The sequence below is a fragment of the Bufo bufo genome, chromosome 1, assembly GCF_905171765.1.
Source record: "Bufo bufo chromosome 1, aBufBuf1.1, whole genome shotgun sequence".
NCBI lineage: Eukaryota > Metazoa > Chordata > Amphibia > Anura > Bufonidae > Bufo > Bufo bufo.
In genome coordinates, this window is record NC_053389.1 from 472,183,350 (window position 1) to 472,208,112 (window position 24,763).

The 24,763-nt window shown below is 46.4% G+C and overlaps 1 protein-coding gene across 1 annotated transcript in view; it reads right to left on the minus strand.

The window, feature by feature from the left end:
* CCDC38 (coiled-coil domain containing 38) overlaps positions 1-22,621 on the minus strand; it is an 87,696-nt gene extending 65,075 nt beyond the window's left edge. Inside the window, exons 1-3 of the mRNA XM_040413412.1 lie at positions 22,580-22,621; positions 20,872-21,035; positions 20,723-20,803 (exon numbers count right to left, since the gene is read on the minus strand). Coding sequence (XP_040269346.1) covers positions 20,723-20,803; positions 20,872-21,035; positions 22,580-22,621 — 287 coding nt within the window. The remainder of the gene's footprint in view (positions 1-20,722; positions 20,804-20,871; positions 21,036-22,579) is intronic.
* Between the last annotated feature and the right edge of the window lie 2,142 nt (positions 22,622-24,763).

The following is a 24,763-nucleotide window of genomic DNA, read 5'->3' on the forward strand; positions in this document are numbered from 1 at the left end:
TGCCTGTGCCCCCGAGACATCTCCAGCACTCGCTTGTCGTATTTAGATGGATCTTATACAAATATTCAGGCGTGCGGTACCATCTTGTGAGGATTTTAAGTGAGTTTTCCTGAACCCGGACACACCTGGAAAACCCATGAGAGTGAGACATTATGAACGCAATACTAGGCTCATCTAATCTGATGCCTAATTCAGACTCCCAATCCCTCAAGTAAGGGGGTGGTTGATCGTCCCTTTTTGCTAAGATCTGTCTGTATATTAGTGAGAGACTTTTAGGTAGCAGCTTTGGTAATAGAGCCATGGTCTCTAGCCAGGTGGGGTCTGTCAGTGGAAGGTGTTTAGATGATTTAAACCTCTTGCACGTGACTTCAAAGTCCCATTTTTGAATAGCAGTTCCCACCCTCGGCTCCTCACCCAAAAGGGATTTGTAATAATTAGATGAGGCCAGGGACCTTGAGATATCTCCTATTCTGAGCTCAGAGACTGACTCCCACACCGGGTTAGTCTCAACCATCTTGTCAGAGAGCACATGAGGCAACATGTTAAGTGGAGTTGCTGGGGACAGTTGGTTGTTACCAAGATTCAGCGCAGGAGATTTCTGACACCATTTAATAGTGCTTTTGGTAATTTCACTTATAAGTTCTGAAGCGCCAAGTGTGGGAACTTTGTGCCATAACAAATGCTCCTTCTGTTTCCCTAGTATTGCTCTTTCCACGCGTATATGTAAAAGTGCATCACATGGTCTGACCAAAGCTAACCACTTCTCCAAATGTATAGCCTGGACATATGCATATATATCTGGAAGCAAAATCCCTCCCTGCTTTTTCTTTTGCGTCAGTAGGGAGTAGGGTAACCTAGCTTTCTTATTGGCCCACAGCTATTTCCCCATACTGGTCTTCAGCTTCTCTAGAAAGCATTTAGGTACAGAGATTGTCAGGGAACGAAGCATATATAATAACTGGGGGAGTATGTATGTAGTTATCACATTTTTCCTTCCTATCCAGGAAATCCTAGGCATCAAGGATTTATTCAAAAACGTATGTATTTTCGCTACTAGGGGAGAGTAATTTAGGCGAAACATGTGAGCGGGGTTAGCTGGAATTAATACTCCTAAGTATTTTATCGCAGAGGTAGGCCATTTGAAAGGGGACAAAGTTTTAATCCGTCTCAGGTGTGTGGGAGATAACGAGACCCCTAAGACCTCAGATTTCTCAAGATTAATTTTAAAATTGGAGATTTCTCCAAAGGTCTTGAAGATATCTAATACCCTCGGCATGGCTACACTAGGATTGGTGATCATCAATAGCAAATCGTCAGCAAAGGCTGCCATCTTGTGCATGAAGCCCCCTAGCTGGAGTCCCTTGATGACAGAGTCCTGTCTAAATTTCAGCAGCAATGTTTCTAGAACTAATATGAAGAGCATGGGGGAGAGGGGGCAACCCTGTCTCGTACCATTTTTAATTATGAAGGGGTCGGACAGGGAGCCATTTACCATAATGCGGGCTGTGGGAGCTGAATACAAGGAGAAAATAGCTGTTATAAAATCTGGTGGGAAACCAAAGGCCTTTAACGCGCTACTCATGTAAGTCCAGCTTACTCTGTCAAATGCCTTTTCGGCATCAGTCCCCAGTAGGACTAAAGGCATATTTTTTTTCCTAGCATAGCAAACACGTTCACCACCCGACTTAATATTATGTCTCCCTTCTTGTCACGACCATGGTCATGGTCGTGACTCCTTGGCAGCCGCATGCATTTGCCCGCGGTCTGGTATTGTTGTCAACCACAGGTGAGGGCTAGTATCTTGCCTCATGTGTGGTTGCCGCTGGCAACTTCTGGTTGTTGGGCAGTGGAGCAGCCTGAGCTGGGCGACTCGCTGTCCATGCATGCGGTTGTCTTTGGCAACGTGTAGTTTTGTGTATGCACTTTGTCTGTTTGTTGTGCACGAGGTTATTTATATGTGCACGTCCCCTTTAAGTGGCTGTCTTCCCTTCCCTGGTGTGAGAAGGGTTAAATCCCTTCCTAGTATGTGAGCACTGGGTGTGTCTGCGTGGGTGTGGCTACTTGGGCCTATATAGCCTCTGCTGAGAGCAGTAGTCAGGGGGGTACTTCAGCCATGGTCTGCTGGAGTCATCCTCCTACTTTTATACCACCTGCCAGTGAGGGCCACCCTTGTGGTCATACTGTCACGGCTGAGAATGGGGAAAACCCTCAGCCGTGCGATGCCAGGAGATGTAAGTGGCTGCTCGGCCAGGACCACAGAATTAGGGAGCAGGTCACCTCCTATCGCATCCCTAATCTGACCCTGACTCCTAGCTGCATGAGCCGACCTTGAAGGTAGGAGGGCTCATGCTCAGGAACCTCGGATCCCTACTCACCCTCCGCTGATCCCTGAACTAGGAGCTGGGTAGACCACCTGTTCCTCCTGGATGCGGAGAAACAGGAGTCTAAAACTGGATGAGCTGCAAGGGGATATAAACATAAACAGACTATGGATATGGCAGGAGAATGAAAGACTTCCACCCCTACCTGCCACAGACACACTGACTGGATCCCTGGACACAAGTGCTGAAGTCCACACACAGACATAAAAGGACACAGCACACAAACACACAGGAAGCCAGAACCATAGCTGCACTGATAACAGACACCACATACACGTTACCAAAGACAACCACATGCATGGACAGCGAGCCGCCCAGCCCAGCTCAGGCTGCTCCACAACCACAAGTTGCCAGCGGCAACCACACATGAGGCAAGATACTAGCCCTCACCTGTGGTTGACAATACCAGACCGCGGGCAAATGCATGCGGCTCCCAAGGAGTCACGACCATGACCATGGTCGTGACACTCCCACCCCTCAAAGCCCCCCCACCAAAAAAAAAAGGAAACTGGTGTGGGACCCAACAAGGGGATAGGAGAAAGGGAAAATAAAGGAAACAGCATCAGTACCAGCGAGTCTCCCCAGGACTGCTGCCAGACCCTGGAGCAACACACAGGAACCAGGATCCGACTGCCAGCCTCTGGAGCAACACACAGGAACCAGAGACCAGCAAAGAAACAGCCCGAGGAGACCGCACTGACACTGCGTCCACTCTCTATTAACGTCCCTACTCCAGCCGCTGCCAACAGACACTCCTACCCAGCACACAGCAGGAACACTAACGGAACGCTGCCAGCAGTCGACCAGGGATAGGAACATAGAGAGGGACAAGGGATCACCAACACGGACACGGAAGGTAAGGTGGCGGGGAATAAGCCACCAACCGCGCCGTTTACGGTGATCCCCAAAACGCTCTCCCTCCGGAGAACGCGCATGCACCTCAAAAGAGATGAGGATGCATGCTGCACCCTCTTTCGAAGGTGTGCAACCGCACACCAAACAAACAACAGTGCAGAAAAAAAAAGGTAAAGGGGACGCCAAGACAGACAACGGTGAAGGAATGGTGGGGAAAAGCCACTCACCGCACCGTCAGCGGCGAAACCCCCAAAACGCTCTCCCTCCGGAGAACGCGCATGCACCCCACAAACGTATGGCGAAGCATGCTGCACCCTCTTGCGAAGGTTAACACCATGTGAGGAGCCATTGTGGTCATACTGTCAGGGCTGAGGATGGGGAAAACCCTCAGCCGTGCGATGCCAGGAGATGTAAGTGGCTGCTCGGCCAGGACCACAGAATTAGGGAGCAGGTCACCTCCTATCGCATCCCTAATCTGACCCTGACTCCTAGCTGCATGATCCGACCTTGATTGTAGGAGGGCTCATGCTAAGGAACCTCGGATCCCTACTCACCCTCCGCCGATCCCTGAACTAGGAGCTGGGTAGACCACCTGTTCCTCCTGGATGCGGAGAAACAGGAGTCTAAAACTGGCTGAGCTGCAAGGGGATATAAACATAAACAGACTATGGATATGGCAGGAGAGTGAAAGACTTCCACCCCTACCTGCCACAGACACACTGACTGGATCCCTGGACACAAGTGCTGAAGTCCACACACAGACAAAAGGACACAGCACACATAAACACACAGGAAGCCAGAACCATAGCTGCACTAATAACAGACACCACATAAACATAAACTTAACATCACATAACAACATTTGCTTATGACCACAAGGGTGGCCCTCACTGGCAGGTGATATAAAAGTAGGAGGATGACTCCAGCAGACCATGGCTGAAGTACCCCTCTGACTACTGCTCTCAGCAAAGGCTATATAGGCCCAAGTAGCCACACCCACGCAGACACACCCAGTGCTCACATACTAGGAAGGGATTTAACCCTTCTCACACCAGGGAAGGGAAGACAGCCACTTAACCGCTTGCCGCCACGCTAACGCCGAAAGGCGTCATTGCGGCGGCTCCCCCAGGCTACGCTAACGCCAATTGGCGTCATCTCGCGTGAGCCGAGATTTCCTGTGAACGCGCGCACACAGGCGTGCGCGCTCACAGGAACGGAAGGTAAGAGAGTTGATCTCCAGCCTGCCAGCGGCGATCGTTCGCTGGCAGGCTGGAGATGTGTTTTTTTTAACCCCTAACAGGTATATTAGACGCTGTTTTGATAACAGCGTCTAATATACCTGCTACCTGGTCCTCTGGTGGTCCCCTTTGTTTGGATCGACCACCAGAGGACACAGGTAGCTTAGTAAAGTAGCACCAAGCACAACTACACTACACTACACCCCCCCCCGTCACTTATTAACCCCTTATTAGCCCCTGATCACCCCATATAGACTCCCTGATCACCCCCCTGTCATTGATTACCCCCCTGTCATTGATCACACCGCTGTAAAGCTCCATTCAGATGTCCGCATGATTTTTACGGATCCACTGATAGATGGATCGGATCCGCAAAACGCACACGGACGTCTGAATGGAGCCTTACAGGGGCGTGATCAATGACTGTGGTGATCACCCCATATAGACTCCCTCATCACCCCCCTGTCATTGATCACACCCCTGTAAAGTTCCATTCAGACGTCCGCATGATTTTTACGGATCCACTGATAGATGGATCGGATCCGCAAAATGCACACGGACGTCTGAATGGAGCCTTACAGGGGCGTGATCAATGACTGTGGTGATCACCCCATATAGACTCCCTCATCACCCCCCTGTCATTGATTACCCCCCTGTCATTGATCACACCCCTGTAAAGCTCCATTCAGACGTCCGCATGATTTTTACGGATCCACTGATAGATGGATCGGATCCGCAAAACGCATACGGACGTCTGAATGGAGCCTTACAGGGGCGTGATCAATGACTGTGGTGATCACCCCATATAGACTCCCTCATCACCCCCCCTGTCATTGATCACACCCCTGTAAAGCTCCATTCAGACGTCCGCATGATTTTTACGGATCCACTGATAGATGGATCGGATCCGCAAAACGCACACGGACGTCTGAATGGAGCCTTACAGGGGCGTGATCAATGACTGTGGTGATCACCCCATATAGACTCCCTGATCACCCTCCTGTCATTGATTACCCCCCTGTCATTGATCACACCCCTGTAAAGCTCCATTCAGACGTCCGCATGATTTTTACGGATCCACTGATAGATGGATCGGATCCGCAAAACACATACGGACATCTGAATGGAGCCTTATAGGGGGGTGATCAATGACAGGGGGGTGATCACCCCATATAGACTCCCTGATCACCCCCCCTGTCATTGATCACCCCCCCCTGTCATTGATCACCCCCCCTGTCATTGATCACCCCCCTGTCAGGCTCCATTCAGACATTTTTTTGGCCCAAGTTAGCGGAAATTATTATTTTTTTCTTACAAAGTCTCATATTCCACTAACTTGTGTCAAAAAATTAAATCTCACATGAACTCACCATACCCCTCACGGAATCCAAATGCGTAAAATTTTTTAGACATTTATATTCCAGACTTCTTCTCACGCTTTAGGGCCCCTAGAATGCCAGGGCAGTATAAATACCCCACATGTGACCCCATTTCGGAAAGAAGACACCCCCAGGTATTCCGTGAGGGGCATATTGAGTCCATGAAAGATTAAAATTTTTGTCCCAAGTTAGCGGAAAGGGAGACTTTGTGAGAAAAAAATAAAAAATATCAATTTCCGCTAACTTGTGCCAAAAAAAAAAAATTCTATGAACTTGCCATGCCCCTCATTGAATACCTTGGGGTGTCTTCTTTCCAAAATGGGGTCACATGTGGGGTATTTATACTGCCCTGGCATTCTAGGGGCCCCAAAGCGTGAGAAGAAGTCTGGTATCCAAATGTCTAAAAATGCCCTCCTAAAAGGAATTTGGGCACCTTTGCGCATCTAGGCTGCAAAAAAAGTGTCACACATCTGGTATCGCCGTACTCAGGAGAAGTTGGGGAATGTGTTTTGGGGTGTCATTTTACATATACCCATGCTGGGTGAGAGAAATATCTTGGTCAAATGCCAACTTTGTATAAAAAAATGGGAAAAGTTGTCTTTTGCCAAGATATTTTTCTCACCCAGCATGGGTATATGTAAAATGACACCCCAAAACACATTCCCCAACTTCTCCTGAATACGGCGATACCACATGTGTGACACTTTTTTGCAGCCTAGGTGGGCAAAGGGGCCCATATTCCAAAGAGCACCTTTAGGATTTCACAGGTCATTTACCTACTTACCACACATTAGGGCCCCTGGAAAATGCCAGGGCAGTATAACTACCCCACAAGTGACCACATTTTAGAAAGAAGACATCCCAAGGTATTCCGTGAGGGGCATGCCGAGTTCCTAGAATTTTTTATTTTTTGTCACAAGTTAGTGGAAAATGATGATTTTATTTTTATTTTTTTTCTTACAAAGTCTCATATTTCACAAACTTGTGACAAAAAATAAAAACTTCCACAAACTCACTATGCCCATCAGCGAATACCTTGGGGTGTCTTCTTTCCAAAATGGGGTCACTTGTGGGGTAGTTATACTGCCCTGCCATTCTAGGGGCCCAAATGTGTGGTAAGGAGTTTGAAATCAAATTCTGTAAAAAATGACCAGTGAAATCCGAAAGGTGCTCTTTGGAATATGGGCCCCTTTGCCCACCTAGGCTGCAAAAAAGTGTCACACATGTGGTATCTCCGTATTCAGGAGAAGTTGGGGAATGTGTTTTGGGGTGTCATTTTACATATACCCATGCTGGGTGAGAGAAATATCTTGGCAAAAGACAACTTTTACCATTTTTTTATACAAAGTTGTCTTTTGCCAAGATATTTCTCTCACCCAGCATGGGTATATGTAAAATGACACCCCAAAACACATTCCCCAACTTCTCCTGAATACGGAGATACCACATGTGTGACACTTTTTTGCAGTCTAGGTGGGCAAAGGGGCCCATATTCCAAAGAGCACCTTTCGGATTTCACTGGCCATTTTTTACAGAATTTGATTTCAAACTCCTTACCACACATTTGGGCCCCTAGAATGCCAGGGCAGTATAACTACCCCACAAGTGACCCCATTTTGGAAAGAAGACATCCCAAGGTATTCGCTGATGGGCATAGTGAGTTCATGGAAGTTTTTATTTTTTGTCACAAGTTAGCGGAAAATGATGATTTTTATTTTTTTTTCTTACAAAGTCTCATATTCCACTAACTTGTGACAAAAAATAAAAACTTCCATGAACTCACTATGCCCATCAGCGAATACCTTGGGGTGTCTTCTTTCCAAAATGGGGTCACTTGTGGGGTAGTTATACTGCCCTGGCATTCTAGGGGCCCAAATGTGTGGTAAGGAGTTTGAAATCAAATTCTGTAAAAAATGACCAGTGAAATCCGAAAGGTGCTCTTTGGAATATGGGCCCCTTTGCCCACCTAGGCTGCAAAAAAGTGTCACACATGTGGTATCTCCGTATTCAGGAGAAGTTGGGGAATGTGTTTTGGGGTGTCATTTTACATATTCCCATGCTGGGTGAGAGAAATATCTTGGCAAAAGACAACTTTTACCATTTTTTTATACAAAGTTGTTTTTTGCCAAGATATTTCTCTCACCCAGCATGGGTATATGTAAAATGACACCCCAAACACATTCCCCAACTTCTCCTGAATACGGAGATACCACATGTGTGACACTTTTTTGCAGCCTAGGTGGGCAAAGGGGCCCACATTCCAAAGAGCACCTTTCGGATTTCACCAGCCATTTTTTACAGAATTTGATTTCAAACTCCTTACCACACATTTGGGCCCCTAGAATGCCAGGGCAGTATAACTACCCCACAAGTGACCCCATTTTGGAAAGAAGACATCCCAAGGTATTCGCTGATGGGCATAGTGAGTTCATGGAAGCTTTTATTTTTTGTCAGAAGTTAGTGGAATATGAGACTTTGTAAGGAAAAAAAATAAAAATAAAAAATCATCATTTTCCGCTAACTTGTGACAAAAAATAAAAAGTTCTATGAACTCACTATGCCCATCAGCGAATACCTTAGGGTGTCTACTTTCCGAAATGGGGTCATTTGTGGGGTGTTTGTACTGTCTGGGCATTGTAGAACCTCAGGAAACATGACAGGTGCTCAGAAAGTCAGAGCTGCTTCAAAAAGCGGAAATTCACATTTTTGTACCATAGTTTGTAAACGCTATAACTTTTACCCAAACCATTTTTTTTTTACCCAAACATTTTTTTTTATCAAAGACATGTAGAACAATAAATTTAGAGCAAAATTTATATATGGATGTCGTTTTTTTTGCAAAATTTTACAACTGAAAGTGAAAAATGTCATTTTTTTTGCAAAAAAATCGTTAAATTTCGATTAATAACAAAAAAAGTAAAAATGTCAGCAGCAATGAAATACCACCAAATGAAAGCTCTATTAGTGAGAAGAAAAGGAGGTAAAATTCATTTGGGTGGTAAGTTGCATGACCGAGCAATAAACCGCTAAAGTTGTGGAGTGCCGATTTGTAAAAAAGGGCCTGGTCTTTAGGGGGGTATAAACCTGTGGTCCTTAAGTGGTTAAAGGGGACGTGCACATATAAATAACCTCGTGCACAACAAACAGACAAAGTGCATACACAAAACTACACGTTGCCAAAGACAACCACATGCATGGACAGCGAGCCGCCCAGCAACCAGCTCAGGCTGCTCCACTGCCCAACAACCACAAGTTGCCAGCGGCAACCACACATGAGGCAAGATACTAGCCCTCACCTGTGGTTGACAACAATACCAGACCGCGGGCAAATGCATGCGGCTCCCAAGGAGTCACGACCAAGACCATGGTCTTGACACTTCTCTTCCCTGCACAAAACCAACCTGTTCCTCGCCCACAAGCTCAGGCAACAAGCCAGACATGCGGTGGCGCAACATCACTATTATACCCAAAGAGGGGAAGGATCCGGAGGCTTGTGGTAGCTACTGACCGATCTCGTATTAAGGAGCGAGATCGGTCGTTAGCTACCACAAGCCTCCGGATCCTTCCCCTCTTTGGGTATAATAGTGATGTTTGCCTCCTGAGCTTGTGGGGGAAGACCCGAACCTCGCATAATGGAGTTACACAATTCCGTAAAATGGGATTTCAACAGGTTCGACATTAACTTGGAACCTTTGTCCCCATGGGAGTAATATTTAAAGCGCAGAGGCTGGAGTATTTTAGCAGATTTAATATTCAGTTGGTCCTTCAATTGGGATCTAAGAGATTTCAGCTGGTTCAGCAATTTGAGCTGTTTTATGTATTCTCTCTAAGGTGGATATTTGTAAGAGCAGGGAGTCTATAATCTGAGTCCTTTGTCGTTTTACTTTAGCTCCTAAACTGATGAGCTCCGCCTCTTTCTACTGCCGTGTGGGCTTCCCATAATATCGGAACTGAAATCTGGGGAGACTCGTTTAAACTAAAATAATCCAAGTGTACCTTATTAACACGTTCCTTATGCGCATTCTCCTCTAACAAAGTGGCGTTTAATCTCCTGGACCAGGACTTCCTAGGAATAGCTCTAATTTGCAACTTCACACTCACAGGGGCATTATCCGAAATTGTGATAGACCCTATAGTGGCACTCAAGGCTGCAGGTATAGCACTGTTAGATAGGAAAACATAATCTAGGCGCTGGTAAGTGCCATGGACTTTGGAGAAAAAAGTTAAATCTTTAACCTCCGGGTGGAACAGTCTCCAAATGTCAGATAATCCCATGTCTGCCAAGGCCGCTTGGAGTCTGCGCCTTTGTTTCTCTGATAAATGGGGCGTGGCAGACGTAGAATCAACCACATGGTCTAACGGGAGATTGAAATCCCCTCCTAACAGTAATACGCCCTCAGCAAAGCTTTTCAAGGAATCAAGCATCTGAAGAAGCCACTTAATTTGCCCTGTGTTCGGGGCATAGACAGCGGCTAAAGTGACCGGTGTGTTTAGGACCTTCCCTTTAAGAAACAAAAACCTTCCATTGGGGTCTATCAATTTCGTTGTTACCTGAAAGGGGAGGTTCTTACTTAAGCCTATGGAGACGCCTCTTGATGCCGAGGAGTGGGTTGCGTGATGCCAGTCAGGGAAGTGCTTACTAGCCATATTGGGGACATGATTATGTCTATAATGTGTCTCTTGTATAAACACTATGTCTGGGTTCTCTTTCCTAAGCATATGATAGACCTGGCTACGTTTCTGAGGTATATTCATTCCATTCACATTAAGCGAGTAAAGTGTGATGTGTGCCATGTCATAATATTCTAGCACAGGCACCTAATTCTATTCTATTGGGTGTGGACCATGTTACCCGACTCAAAGGGACTAGGTGAAGGGACAGTAAAACAGTTATTAACAAGGTGAAAGGGCACATAGGCCCCATAGGCGCAACATAGCGCATTAAAGCTGTGAAATACTGAATATAAAAGATTGGGGGAGGGGACATAGGTAAAGACCTCTAGAAGAATCTAGTTGACCCAGTCACCCGATCTTCTTGTGTTAAAACAAACATTTGACCATCTGACTCAATAGTTTGTTTAGGAGCTGATAGGCGGGAGGAGCAAGCTGATCAAGATTATTATCTCACCCTCTCATAAAAACAAGTGGTGATGTTAAAGCACCAAAAACCGCCTCTTATCTCCCAAAGCAGAACAGAATATGCAGGTACATATAAGCAAAGTTTAACAAGAAATATTTGGGGTTGTTCACATTTAAACTTTAGCTACCCCTAAAACTCAATTACATAAGACACTTTTATACCAAGGCGGAGATGACTTATCTCGCCAGCATTAGAACTAGAAGCAGCATTATGTAAGGCTGATCCTAAGGAACTCTAAACAGAAAAACCTCAGGGTTCAAAATCTCAGTCTCAGTCTCCCGCCGGCTGCTTCTTTTTTGGTTGTTTTTGCTTGGACATCGATTGCCATGGTGTTGTGGCGGGAAGTCTGGGCAATCTTTCCATGTTGGCAGAAGGAAGCCATGAAGGGATTTCCATCGGGGAGGTCTCCAGCGCCTCCCAAATCTTGGGAAGTTCATCAGGATGGCGGATGACTATCTGTCGTCCGTTAATTGTGGTGCTAAGACCAAAGGGAAAGAGCCATCTCATAGGTAGTCTCCTCTCTCTCAATTCAGCTGTGAGAGGTTTCAGCGCTTTGCGTTTAGCTAGGTTGGTGGCGGCTAAGTCCTGAAACAGTAAAACTTTATTTCCTTCAAATATGACATTGGCTTGCTCCCTCGCTGCTTTGAGCACCGCAGCAGTGTCAAGGTAGTTCAGGAGGGCACATATTGTATCCCTAGGCGGGTCGCTTGCTGCAGATTTCGGCCTGAGCGCTCTGTGCGCTCTTTCTACAGTGATGTTTTCGGCCCGCTCTGCGCCTACAAGCATGGCAAATATCTGCCTCACACTGTCTGTCAGTGCCTCCGCTGCCACAGATTCAGGGATGCCCCTTATCCTCACATTTTTCCTTCTTCCTCTGTTTTCCTGGTCTTCCTGGTGGAGAAAAACGCTATCCACTTGGGCACTTAGCGATCTTATTTGGGTCTGAAGTCCCTTACTGTGTTGCACCAGCCCTGTCTGAAAATCCTCCAGCGCCTCCACCCTTTGCCCCACGTGTGTTACCTCTGACTTAATGGCTGCCAATTCCTGAAGCACAGTGGACAGGGCTTGTGCCAGAGACTGCTGGAGAGAGTGCTGAAGAAAGGCTCTGGTGATCGGCGCAGGGTCGACATCGTCAGGTAGATCTGAAGGAACGCAGGAGCTGGCGTCATCCGACTCATTATCCAGAGCAGCCGCTGTGTCTTCAGCTGCCGCCATCTTCCCTCTCCCTGCCGGTGAGGCCATCTTCTTCTAAAGGTATTTATTCATGTCCCCATGTGGTTTCTTTGCTCTGACTGCATGCCCCACGTCTCCGCTCTTCTCCTTGCTGAGTTTGCCCATAGTCAGACTGGTGAGCGTACTTTAAAAGCTATTAGATCGGGTGCTGTGGAGCTCAGCGCTCACATGTCTTCCACCATGCTCAGTTGGCTCCGCCCCACCCCTTTTTCTTTTTGACGCTGAATGCATGGACATACATTGATAAAATGTCCCTTTTGTCTGCAGAAAAAAAACACACACCCTTCCTACAACTAATACTCTTGAAAGCGGATCCAAGAGTAGCTCCCCCTAATTGCATGGGTTCGTCCCCAGACCTAAACTCAGGAGTATCTTCACCCAAATTGTCAGAGGAAGACGATATGTTATGTGATAGTACATCCTGAGAGTGGGGGCCCCTTAGATCTCTCTCTCAGGCGTCTATCAATGCATACAGCAAGAGACATAGCGGCTTTCAAAGACTCAGGATTCTCATGAAAGGCCAAAGCGTCCTTTAGCCTTTCTGATAAGCCCTGACAGAACTGACTATACAGAGAGCCGGATCATTCCACTCAGTATCCGTAGCCCAACTCCTAAACTCAGAGCAATAGATCTCAGCAGAATGCTCTCCCTGACGAAGGCCACGTAACTTGGTCTCGGCCAGGGAGGTTCGGTCTGGGTCATCATATATGAGACCCAGAGCTCTGAAAAATTCATCCACCGACTGGAGAGACTGCGATCCGGTCGACAGAGAAAAAGCCTAAAACTGAGCGTCCCCTTTAAGCAACAAAATAACCACACCAACTCTCTGACTCTCATTCCCAGATGAGTGTGGACGTAGCTTAAAATACAATTTGCATGCATCTCTAAACAAAATGAAATTATCACTTCCCCCAAAGAATCTGTCCGGGAGGGCCACTTTTGGTTCAGGACAGGCCTGGTAACCACCACTAGGACCAGCAGCCTGTGGTCTCTGAATGGCTGTACTGACACAAGCAAAAAAAAAAAAGACGATTTGGCGGTTTATAATGTCACTCTTCGGTATGGGAGGGAAGCCCACACCGAACGTAGGAGGGAAAGGGGTGAGGGGAAAAGGCCTGGAAACTGGGGAAAGGAGCAGGTCACCTCCTAGAGAAACCATAATCAAAGTCCTGACTGACTGCAAGTAGGAACTGACCACAGAGGTAGGTGAGTTCGTACACAGGAACCTAAAGTCCTAACTCACCCTGTAGTACCCTGGTACTAATGTCAGGACAAGAGACAACCTGTTCCTCCAAACGGTAGGACGAACAGTAGTCTCCCTCGGGCCTTAATACAAATGACAAGGAAAAGAGCAACACAAGAAAACCCAAACAATTAACAAAAGGGGAAGAAGACACTTAGCATCAAATAGCTATGGAAGCACAGGAATTCCGCCGAGATCCAAACACCAGCAATCCAAAACAAGACGGAAGCTATAAACCGCACAGCATGGTGGGAGAAGCCACAATAAATAGGGTAGGTTAAATGACCACATAACCAAAACCTGAGGCAAGGGGTGTGGTCATGACCAGAGACAACACAGACACGAATTGATCCAAAAGGAACCTGTCAGATCAAACCACTTGTTGCCAGTCTCACTGATCTCCTGGCACTTGTCACAGGAACATCTGTGACAATAACATACCCTTCCACTAAAAGGGCTTCCATAGTCAGACTTTACACTGTCCACTTTTAGTACAGCCTGAGGGCTTTACGGCTGGGTTCACAACTGACGACAATCCAGCAGAATTATTCACTGCAGATTTTGCTGTGTTTCTGAAGCTGTATAAATTGAAATTCTGCGGATTTCAAATCTGCAATGCTGCAACTTTTCTACTGCATTTTTTAAGGCAGCATGTATATAAGAGTACAGAAGTTCTCATCCATGTTGCTAGTGCTGTACAACCTTGCGAATTTGCCGCGCAAAAATGAGCCACAACAAGTCCGCAGGTATTCAGTCACATGTGAACCTAGCCTAACAGACATTCAACAGAGCATCAGATGGGTGCACTGAAAAAGAATAGTCAGCTAGCGGGGTCAGGGCCGTCTTTACCGCAGGGCAAAAGGGGCAGCTGCCCCGGGCCCAGTTGCTCCTGGGGGGCCCAAGCAGCATTTTACTTGGATTTTACTTGGGCCCCCTATATTTTGTTGCCGCCGCCGCCCGCTGGCCCTGTAACATAACAAAGTCATGGTCCGGACTATAGAAAGAGAGAGTGAGGAGGGGGCGGGACCCGGGGCCGCTCTGCTGCCTGGCCTGCCTGTCTCTTTAACAGAGCAGACCAGTGGCTGCTGGAGCATGACGCAGCTGCCGCACAGGCAGAGAGAAGAAGGAGGCGGAGCCCCAGCCGGCAGCCACAACAGACAGCCTGAGCCAGCCAAGCAACTAACAGAACTTACAGGTATGTGGTAGCCATGGGGGGGGGGGTTCATATAGGACAGGGGGGGGCTCATATAGGACAGGGGGGGCTCATATAGGACAGGGGGGGCTCATATAGGACAGGGGGGGGCTCATATAGGACAGGGGGGGGCTCATATAGGACAGGGGGGCTCATATAGGACAGGGGGGGCTCATATAGGACAGGGGGGGGGCTCATATAGGACAGGGGGGGCTCATATAGGACAGGGGGGGGCTCATATAGGACAGGGGGACAGTGTGTGCTTTCCTGCTACTACATCAACCCCACCCCCTCCCCCCAGGGATCTTGGGGGCATTAAGGGTTGGACTTTAAAGGGCTTCTGTCACCCCATTAAACCGTTTTTTTTTTTTTTCTTTACTAATAATCCCTACACTGCGATCTCATCATACATAAGCTAATTAATGATTTTCGTTCAGTAGAATTTGTTAAAAATCGATTTTTATAATATGTAAATTACCTTGCTACCAGCAAGTAGGGCGGCTACTTGCTGGTAGCAGCCGCATCCTCCGATGGTAATGACGCCCCCTCTGCTTGTTGATTGACAGGGCCAGGGAACCGAATCCTTCTCTGCTGGCCCTGCCTGTTTTGATTCAATATCTGGCGCCTGCGCCGCGGCCGTACCTCTCTTCAATCTGCGCAGGCGCACTGAGAGGCGGCCACTCACTCGGCCGCTCGCTCCTCAATGCGCCTGCGCCGGGTGTAGATGTGACGTCATCGGCGCAGGCGCATTGAGGATGGAGCGGCCGAGTGAGTGGCCGCCTCTCAGTGCGCCTGCGCAGATTGAAGAGAGGCAGGGCCAGCAGAGAAGGATTCGGTTCCCTGGCCCTGTCAATCAACAAGCAGAGGGGGCGTCATTACCATCGGAGGATGCGGCTGCTACCAGCAAGTAGCCGCCCTACTTGCTGGTAGCAAGGTAATTTACATATTATAAAAATCAATTTTTAACAAATTCTACTGAACGAAAATCATTAATTAGCTTATGTATGATGAGATCGCAGTGTAGGGATTATTAGTAAAGAAAAAAAAGAAAAACGGTTAAATGGGGTGACAGAAGCCCTTTAACTCCTTGCTGCTGATGTTGAGTGTGCCAGTGTGTGTGTCCGTCCCTGTGTGTGTGACTGTCCGTCCCTGTGTGTGTGTGTCCGTCCCTGTGTGTGTGTGTCCGTCCCTGTGTGTGTGTGTGTCCGTCCCTGTGTGTGTGTGTGTCCGTCCCTGTGTGTGTGTGTGTGTCCGTCCCTGTGTGTGTGTGTGTCTGTCCCTGTGTGTGTGTGTGTCTGGCCCTGTGTGTGTGTGTCTCTCCCTGTGTGTATCACCATGCCCACAGTGTTCCTATGTCTTGACGCAGCTGCTTCAGAACGTTCTGTGCGGGACAAGAGGAAGAAGATGGAAGAGGAGGCAGCGCCAGCATGGAGTCTGTGCGATAGACACAGGGAGGCACACTAAGGACGAAGGTAACACTTCCACATGATCTACACTAGTGTTTAGGGATCGACCGATATTGATTTTTTAGGGCCGATACCGATACCGATAATTTGTGAACTTTCAGGCCGATAGCCGATAATTTATACCGATATTCTGGGAATTTTAATTTTTGAGAAAAAAAAAAATTTCCTACACAAATCTGCTGAAAATTAATATGTTTATTGTTAATGTGTATTTTTTTTGTTAATTGTTAATGTGTATTTTTTTATTTTAGTTTTTTTTAAATCTTTTTCATTTATACTTAATATTTTTGTGTTTTTTTTTTTTTACTAACTTTTAGCCCCCTTAGGGACTAGAACCCTTGTCCTATTCCCCCTGATAGATCTCTATCAGGGTGAATAGGATCTCACACTGTCCCTGCTGCTCTGTGCTTTGTGCACACAGCAGCATGGAGCTTACCATGGCAGCCAGGGCTTCAATAGCGTCCTGGCTGCCATGGTAACCGATCGGAGCCCCAGGATTACACAGCTGGGGCTCCGATCGGAGGAGCAGGGGAGAGGGGATCCTGCGGCCACTGCCACCAATGAGTAATACTGCCACCAATGTTTTTACTATTGGGATTGGGATGGGGGGCGCACTGCGCCACCAATGATTAATACTGGGGTGCTTGGGGGGGGGGCACTGCGCCACCAATGAAGATAAGTCTCTCAATCATTCATATACAGGAGGCGGGAGCTGGCTGCAGAATCACATAGCCGGCTCCCGACCTCTATGAGCGGTAGCTGCGATCCGCTGCACCTGAGGAATTAACTACCGCGGACCGCAGTTACCACTCATAGAGGTCGGGAGCCGGCTATGTGATTCTGCACCCAGCTCCCGCCTCCTGTATATGAATGAATGAAAGGCTTATCTTCATTGGTGGAGCGGTGGCCAAGAGCCCCTCCCCTCCTCTTATGTTCTCTCCTCTCATTGGCGGCAGCAGCAGCACAGGGGGAGGGAGACACTGCTTCCTTCTCCCCTGTGCTGCGGAGGGAACACAGAGAGCGCTGAGCAGCGCGTTCTGTGTTCCCAATACGTTATCGGTATATCGGCAAAATAGATGCCGATACCGATAACTAGGGTTGTCCCGATACCACTTTTTTAGGACCGAGTACAAGTACCGATACTTTTTTTCAAGTAGTCACCGATACCGAATACCGATACTTTTTTTAAATGTCATGTGACCGTTTTGGGGGATCTGTGGATCTGTGGATGACGCACTGTCATGTGGGGGATCTGTGGATGGCACTGTTATGGGGGACCTGTGGATGGCACTGTTATGGGGGATCTGTGGATGGCACTGTTATGGGGGATCTGTGGATGGAACTGTTATGGGGGATCTGTGGATGGCGCTGTTATGGGGGATCTGTGGATGGCACTGTTATGGGGGATCTGTGGATGGCACTGTTATGGGGGATCTGTGGATGGCACTGTTATGGGGATCTGTGGATGGCACTGTTATGGGGGATCTGTGGATGGCACTGTTATGGGGGATCTGTGGATGGCACTGTTATGGGGGATCTGTGGATGGCACTGTTATGGGGGATCTGTGGATGGCACTGTTATGGGGATCTGTGGATGGTGCTGTTATGGGGGATCTGTGGATGGCACTGTTATGGGGATCTGTGGATGGCACTGTTATGGGGATCTGTGGATGGCACTGTTATGGGGGATCTGTGGATGGCACTGTTATGGGGGATCTGTGGATGGCACTGTTATGGGGATTTGTGGATGGCACTGTTATGGGGATCTGTGGATGGTACTGCTATGGGGTGGGATATCTGTGGATGGCATTGTTATGGGGTGGGGGGATCTGAGGATGGCATTGTTATTTGGTGGGGGATCTGTGAATGGTGCTGTTATAGGGGATCTGTGGATGGAACTGTTATGGGGAGGATCTGTGGATGACACTGCTATATGTCATCCACAGATCCCCCTCATAACAGTGTCCCCCAATACACCGGGCCCCGCCGCTCACCGAAGTATTTATAAACGTGAATCCTTATCCTGTTATTAAGTTGAACTAACGCTGCCCTCTCCCATGTTCCCCTGTATCCCCCTGTATCCCCACAGCACTTACTTAAGCTTCCATAGCAGGCAGAGCGGACGGCACCAGTAACGTCACTCACTGACGTTGCGCGTCTGCTCCGCCTGCTTCATTCATAAAGTGGGCGGAGCAGGCGCTCTACGTCAGTGAGTGACGTTACTGCTGCCGTCTGCTCTGCCTGCTATTGAAGCTTACAGGGGAACATGGGAACATGGGAGAGGGCAGCGTTAGTTCAACTTAATAACAGGATAAGGATTCACGTTTATAAATACTTTGGTGAGCGGCGGGGCCCGGTGTAAGAGTACAGTGACTGCACCGGGCCCCGCCCATAGTTACGGACTCCAGCCCCTCCTCTCTCCCGATGCTGCATCTTTGCCGGGCCGCAAAAATATTCATTGCGGGAAAAAAAAAAAGTATTCTATTTATGTATCGGGGCGGGGTATCGGCGGCTGAGTACCGCCGAGAAAACTCGTAATCGGTCCCGATACCGATACTAGTATCGGTATCGGGACAACCCTACCGATAACGTTCAAAATCCTCAATATCGGCCGATAATATCGGCCAAACCGATAATCGGTCGATCCCTACTAGTGTTATCTGTGGTTTTACATAGGACTGCAGGTAACACTACTACATTATTTAGCACTAGTATTATCTGTGGTTTTACATAGGACTGCAGGTAACACTACCACAAGGTTAGCTCACACAGGGCGCCTGAACACCTAAGGCCGGCCCTGGCTGCACACCCCAGCGCCAAGGGATGACGTCACTGATGTAATATGCCTCTTATATGTGGAGAGCGGTGATGTCACAGATGTAATATATCACCTATATATGGACAGCGGTGATGTCACTGATGTAATATATTACTTATAAGTGATATATTACATCAGTGACATCACCACTCTCCACACATAAGTAATATATTACATCAGTGACATCACTGCTGTCCACATATACCGGTAAGTAATATATTACATCAGTGACATCACCGCTCATCACATATATGTGGAGAGCGGTGATGTCACTGATGTAATATATCGCCTATATGTGGACAGCGGTAATGTCACTGATGTAATATATCACTTATATGTGGAGAGCGGTGATGTCACTGATGTAAAATATCACTTATATGTGGAGAGCGGTGATGTCACTGATGCAATATAACATTATATGTGGAGAGCGGTGATGTCACTGATGTAATATATTACTTACCGGTATATGTGGACAGCGGTAATGTCACTGATGTAATATATCACTTATATGTGGAGAGCGGTGATGTCACTGATGTAAAATATCACTTATATGTGGAGAGCGGTGATGTCACTGATGCAATATAACATTATATGTGGAGAGCGGTGATGTCACTGATGTAATATATCATTATATGTGGAGAGTGTTCATGTCACTGATGCAATACAGCGCTCCAGATGGCGAGCAAAATGGTCGCCAATGTGCCTTAAAATTTGCAGATGGCGACAAGACTTGTCATAGACTACAGGCCTGAGGTCTATTTGGTAGTGAAATCCCAGCGCAGGCAGGCGTGATGATGTCATCACGCCCGCCTGTGCCAGGACGCGGTGAGGTGTGCGCGTCTGCGTTGCACCATCCCTCGCCGTACCAGCAGCTAGTGAGCGCCAGTGAAAGGAAACAGGTGAGTATAAGATTTTCGCTTTTTTTTAAGGTGTGGGAAGGCGGGATCCAGGGGGCCCAAGTAAATTCTTGCCCAGGGTCCAATCAATATTAAAGACGGCCCTGAGCGGGGTCAGAACTGGAGAAGCACAATGCACAAAAGGGCAAAACAGATGCAAGTCCAATAAACAGTCCAGGTTCTAGCACTCAGTGAAACAAAGGTTAATCTGGAAGACATAGTCAAGAGCAAAACCAAGGCCAGAATAACAGGAAATCTACATTAAGCCAACAGTGAACCAGAAATAAACTCAATAACTGGCATCCTGGGGAAAAAACAGACCTCGATTACCTAGGCCCGGTTCACATCTGCTGTAACTCCAGTACTGTATTACGTCACCGTTTCTGGCGTACATTCCAGCTTTGAGCCGGACAAAGAGGCCGGATTACCGCCAGCTCCCATTACAGTGAATGGCGATCCAGTGGTGCACTGTGGTATCCAGCTATGCCGGATATGGTAAACTCCTCCGCCAGAACAGACTGCCGGAGTTCACAGCACAGATGTGAGCCTAGCCTTAACTAGCAATTACTGCACAAAAACAACTCAGAAAGCATGGCAACATAAAGTCCAGATAGCAAGAAAGGAACAGTGGAGTAAATAGGCCACAACTAGCAATACGATTGTGTAATTGTTGCACAAGCCAACCAACACCTCTGCCAGCATCGCTAGGATAGCAGCACCCAGCAGGTATGTTTGTGACAGGAAGAAGTCCACAGAGGTTTGACTGTTGACTGTGTGGGACCTAAATATTCAAAATGGCAGCACCCAGTGATCAACATCCTAAAGGTTTGGTTATACCTGTATCTCGTGAGTAGTCATTACATGACATCCTGCAGCCATACCTTTTAAGTGCCAGAATTTCTGCAGTGACTTTCTTGGTTTCTGTGATCTTTTCAAGTTTAGCTTTAGTTTCTTGGTCTGCACTGTAAGAAAATAAGAACTGTAACAAGCAAAGTAAAACTAGTTGAGTAAAAATTAGACAAATGCTTACAGTTTCAAAGCCTCCACTACATTTCTATCAGTTTCCTTCAAAAATTCTTCAAATCTTTCAGTGTCCTCTTCAAGTTTCCCTTCAGCATCACCTATTTTTTTCTTGTTTTTTAAAAGAATTTTCTTCATCTCTTTTATTGCATCTTGTTTTGTGTTGATAGAGAACTGGGATGAAAATAAGACAGTTTAAGCTCAGATACAGCAGCCTACAGTATATTTCGCTAACCATTACTGAAAACATGCTACTTTAAAGGAGCTGTCCAAGATAAAAATCTTAGACATGACCTAGAATACTGTAAAATAAAATAAATGATGGTATACTTGTCTCTTTTTGTCAACACTGTTCTCTATATTGCTGGTCCAGTCCTCCTGCCACTGATTGTTTACAGACTGCATCAGAGACATGAACCGCTGATAACAGTGATTGGCTGCAGTGGAATACCACTGATGACAGTAATTGGCTGCAGTGGTCACACAATGTGTGCCTGCAAGTCACCGCTACAGTCTTTAAATAAGCAGCCACAGGAGGACCAGACTGTTAGCACAGAGAATGGCACCAGAGAAAGAGATATACCAAGCATACTATAATTTTTTTATTTTACAGCAATCAGTGGCATGTCTGAGATTTTTTAATTTGTGGACCAACCCCTTTAAAGGTACGCCCACATGGGAGGAAATGCTACGTCTACATACAGTGGAAACATTCTGAGTGAAATTGATTGGCAATGCAAATTTTTAAATCTGCAGCATGTCAATTTGTCAAATCTGTCAGTTGTGGATTTGTTGCCAATTTTACCAATTTAGTTGAATGGGAAGTTAAAAGCTGTGCCAAAACAAACGATTGTTAGGGGAGTATATTTCTTGAAAGGATTATCCACACAAGGAAATCTCCAGCAAAATCCACGTGATTTTGTGCGGATTTGCTGATGCTGATTTTCCTGTGGCTTTAAAGGGATTTGCTGTGGAAAATTTTCCATAGGAAATCCATTACATGTGGACACACCCTAAGAATGCTTAAGTGGCATTTACCTATAGGACAGAATATTGTTAAACGAATTTGTATACCTAACTGTGCGGTAGGATTTTATTAGTCTCTCTTTTGTAATTAAAGAACTGTCTAAAAGCTTAGGGAAAAAAAAACAAAAAAAACTTGTCATATAAAGAAATTCCGCTCCAGCCCCAGTCAGGAATCAGGTGTCGTACAGCTAGCACCATATACTGTTATTGCACTTTGTTTTGGTGTCTGCCCCTGGGTAAGCTACTATGATATCACATGAGTGTTTCCAATTTAGTAGACAGCTATGACATCACAAATGCGCTTCCCTTAGGTAAGCTTCTGTGACATTACAAATGGGTTTTAGACAAGTAACATCTTGTGTGACATCACAAATCTGTATCACTCAGGTAAGCTACTATGACATCATAACTATGTTTCCATCAGACAACGCCTGTGACATCACAAGAGGTATTCATGAGGTAACTGACTGTCAGCATCTGTGAAATCACAAGTCTGTTAAAGTGAAATAAACAGCTGTAACATCACAACTGGGTTTCACACAGCAAAAGATGTGTGGCACTTAGGTAAGCAACTGTGACATCACAAGTAGTTTTTATTCAGATAAATGGATGTCGGTATCTGTGACATCACAATTTTGTTAAAGTGAGGTTTCTGGCCAAGTAACATGCTGTAACATCACAAACATACATACCTCCCAACTTATGAGAAGCCCAAGGAGGGACAAGAGAACCATGCCGCTAACTCTCCACCCAATGCCTATCTATACACCCAATCCCCCCAGTACCCTTTGTGGCCCCACACGGTAGTTATGCCCCCTTCACAGTAGAATACTCTCTTAGTGCCCCTTCACAGTAGTTTTTTACTGGTAGGTTTAATAAAATAAAGTAATACTCACCAAGCCCCGCTGAATACTCACCAAGCCCCAATGAATGGAGCACATCATGCTCTGCTCACAGACATGCTACAGTCCTCCAGGAACCATGGGGCAGTCATATATTTTGGAGGCTGTATTCAGATGTAAGCTACTTTGGCATGGCAAGTGTGTTGAAGTAAGGTAAACTGATGTGACATCACAAATTTTCAAACAAGTAAGATGCTGTGACATGGACACTCCGTTTCTTTAAGGTTAGCACCCATGACATCACAACTATGTGAGGTAAACTGCTGTGACATCACAAGTGTGTTTTAGTCAGGTAAGCTACTGTGGCATCATAAGAAAGCTCAGCAGTGGACATACTAAATAATATATTATGCTGTATTATACTATATAATCTTTGCATAAATATTGACCAAAGGCAAATCCCTGGCATTGCATTATTCTGGCTGGTGAGGCTGCAGTACAAAAATAGTTGATAAGCCCAAGTGTGGACAACAAATTAGATCTGGGAATTTTTGTTTCAGTGCAGCCATATTCTTTTTATTATTAGATATTCTTTATGTGAAAAATACCTGAGCAAGAAACATTTCTCTCCTTTGAGCTATGTAGTCTCTTATGGTTTGTCTTCCAAACTGGTAGCCTAAATACAAATATATATATATTTTTTAATAAACAGCACAATTATTGTCCATCAATACTACAGAAGGCACTACAACATTAACACAAGGGGGGGAGTTATTAATAGTGCTAACAATGGCAGTGTTAACAATGGCAGTGTTATGGCAGTGGGTGTGAAACCACTGTGTCAACAGATTAGACTGAGGTTAGACACATGTCAGGTCAGGACCAGTAAACAGGCAGAAAATCGGTACACGGGCAGATAACAGAGACATGATACCGTCAAAGAAACTTAGCAAACTATGAAACCTATTGCTCAGGCACCCTCCCACAGGGTAGGGGGCATTAAGTACCCCAGGGTGGCCAGCCATTGGCTGGTGAAGATTAGGTTGCATGTGCTGGGCCTCTAAGGGCTAGAGGGAGTGCATGCGCCCAATGGGCAGAGAAGGCGAGGCCTTGCCAGCAAGCAAGCCGCAGCCTGGGTGAAGAAATAGAGCAGACCTGGTGGCCAGACCTTCTGGGTAGGCAGCAGGCGAATTGAGGCCACTGTAACAGGCAGTATACCTTATTTCTATTTCCACCCCATTAATCATTTTTTACAGCTTCTCAATACATTGTATATATAACTAATTGGTGTGATTAGAAAGTACAACTTGTCCTGCAAAAAACAAGCCCTGATATGGCTATGTAAATGAAAAAAAAAAAAAAAGTTACGGCTTTTGAACTTAAAAAAAGGTAGATGGCTTTAGAAAAGAGTTAAATACACTGGGGGTGGGGGGGGGATCACAATTTTTGGACACCTTTACAGATTTCACAGGTGTGAGATACGGATAAAAATGCCTGAATATGCACTATGCTGTAGGCCTCATGTGCCGCCCGTGCCCGTTTTGAGGCCCGCAAACAGCGAGTCCGCAATATACGGGTACCGGCCATGTGCCCACTGTATCTCCGGCCAAGTGCGCACTGTATTTACTTGAATGGGTCCACAATCTAAAACATACGGAGTGGAGGCACATAGCAGAAGGTCACGGAAGCACTATGGAGTGCTTCCGTGGTATTTTGGTCTATACCTCCGCTACGCAAAAAAAATAGAACATGCTTAAGTTGAATGGGTCTGCATCTGTAAGCGCTGGCCACACGGAGGGTGCCTGTATATTGGGGACCACAATTTGCAATTTTGTGTGCATGAGCCCTTATACTGATCTTTATCATGGCAATTTTTTTTCTTTTTTTCTTCACCTTTCATTTAATTTGTTTCATCTTATTTTTTTTCATAGACATTCTACTGACCCCATCTTCATTTCCGTATTCAGCAACGAGAAGAAACAACGCTCGGCTTTGAGCTTCTAATTCCTTTTTCTAGTGATCGCCAGCACTTGG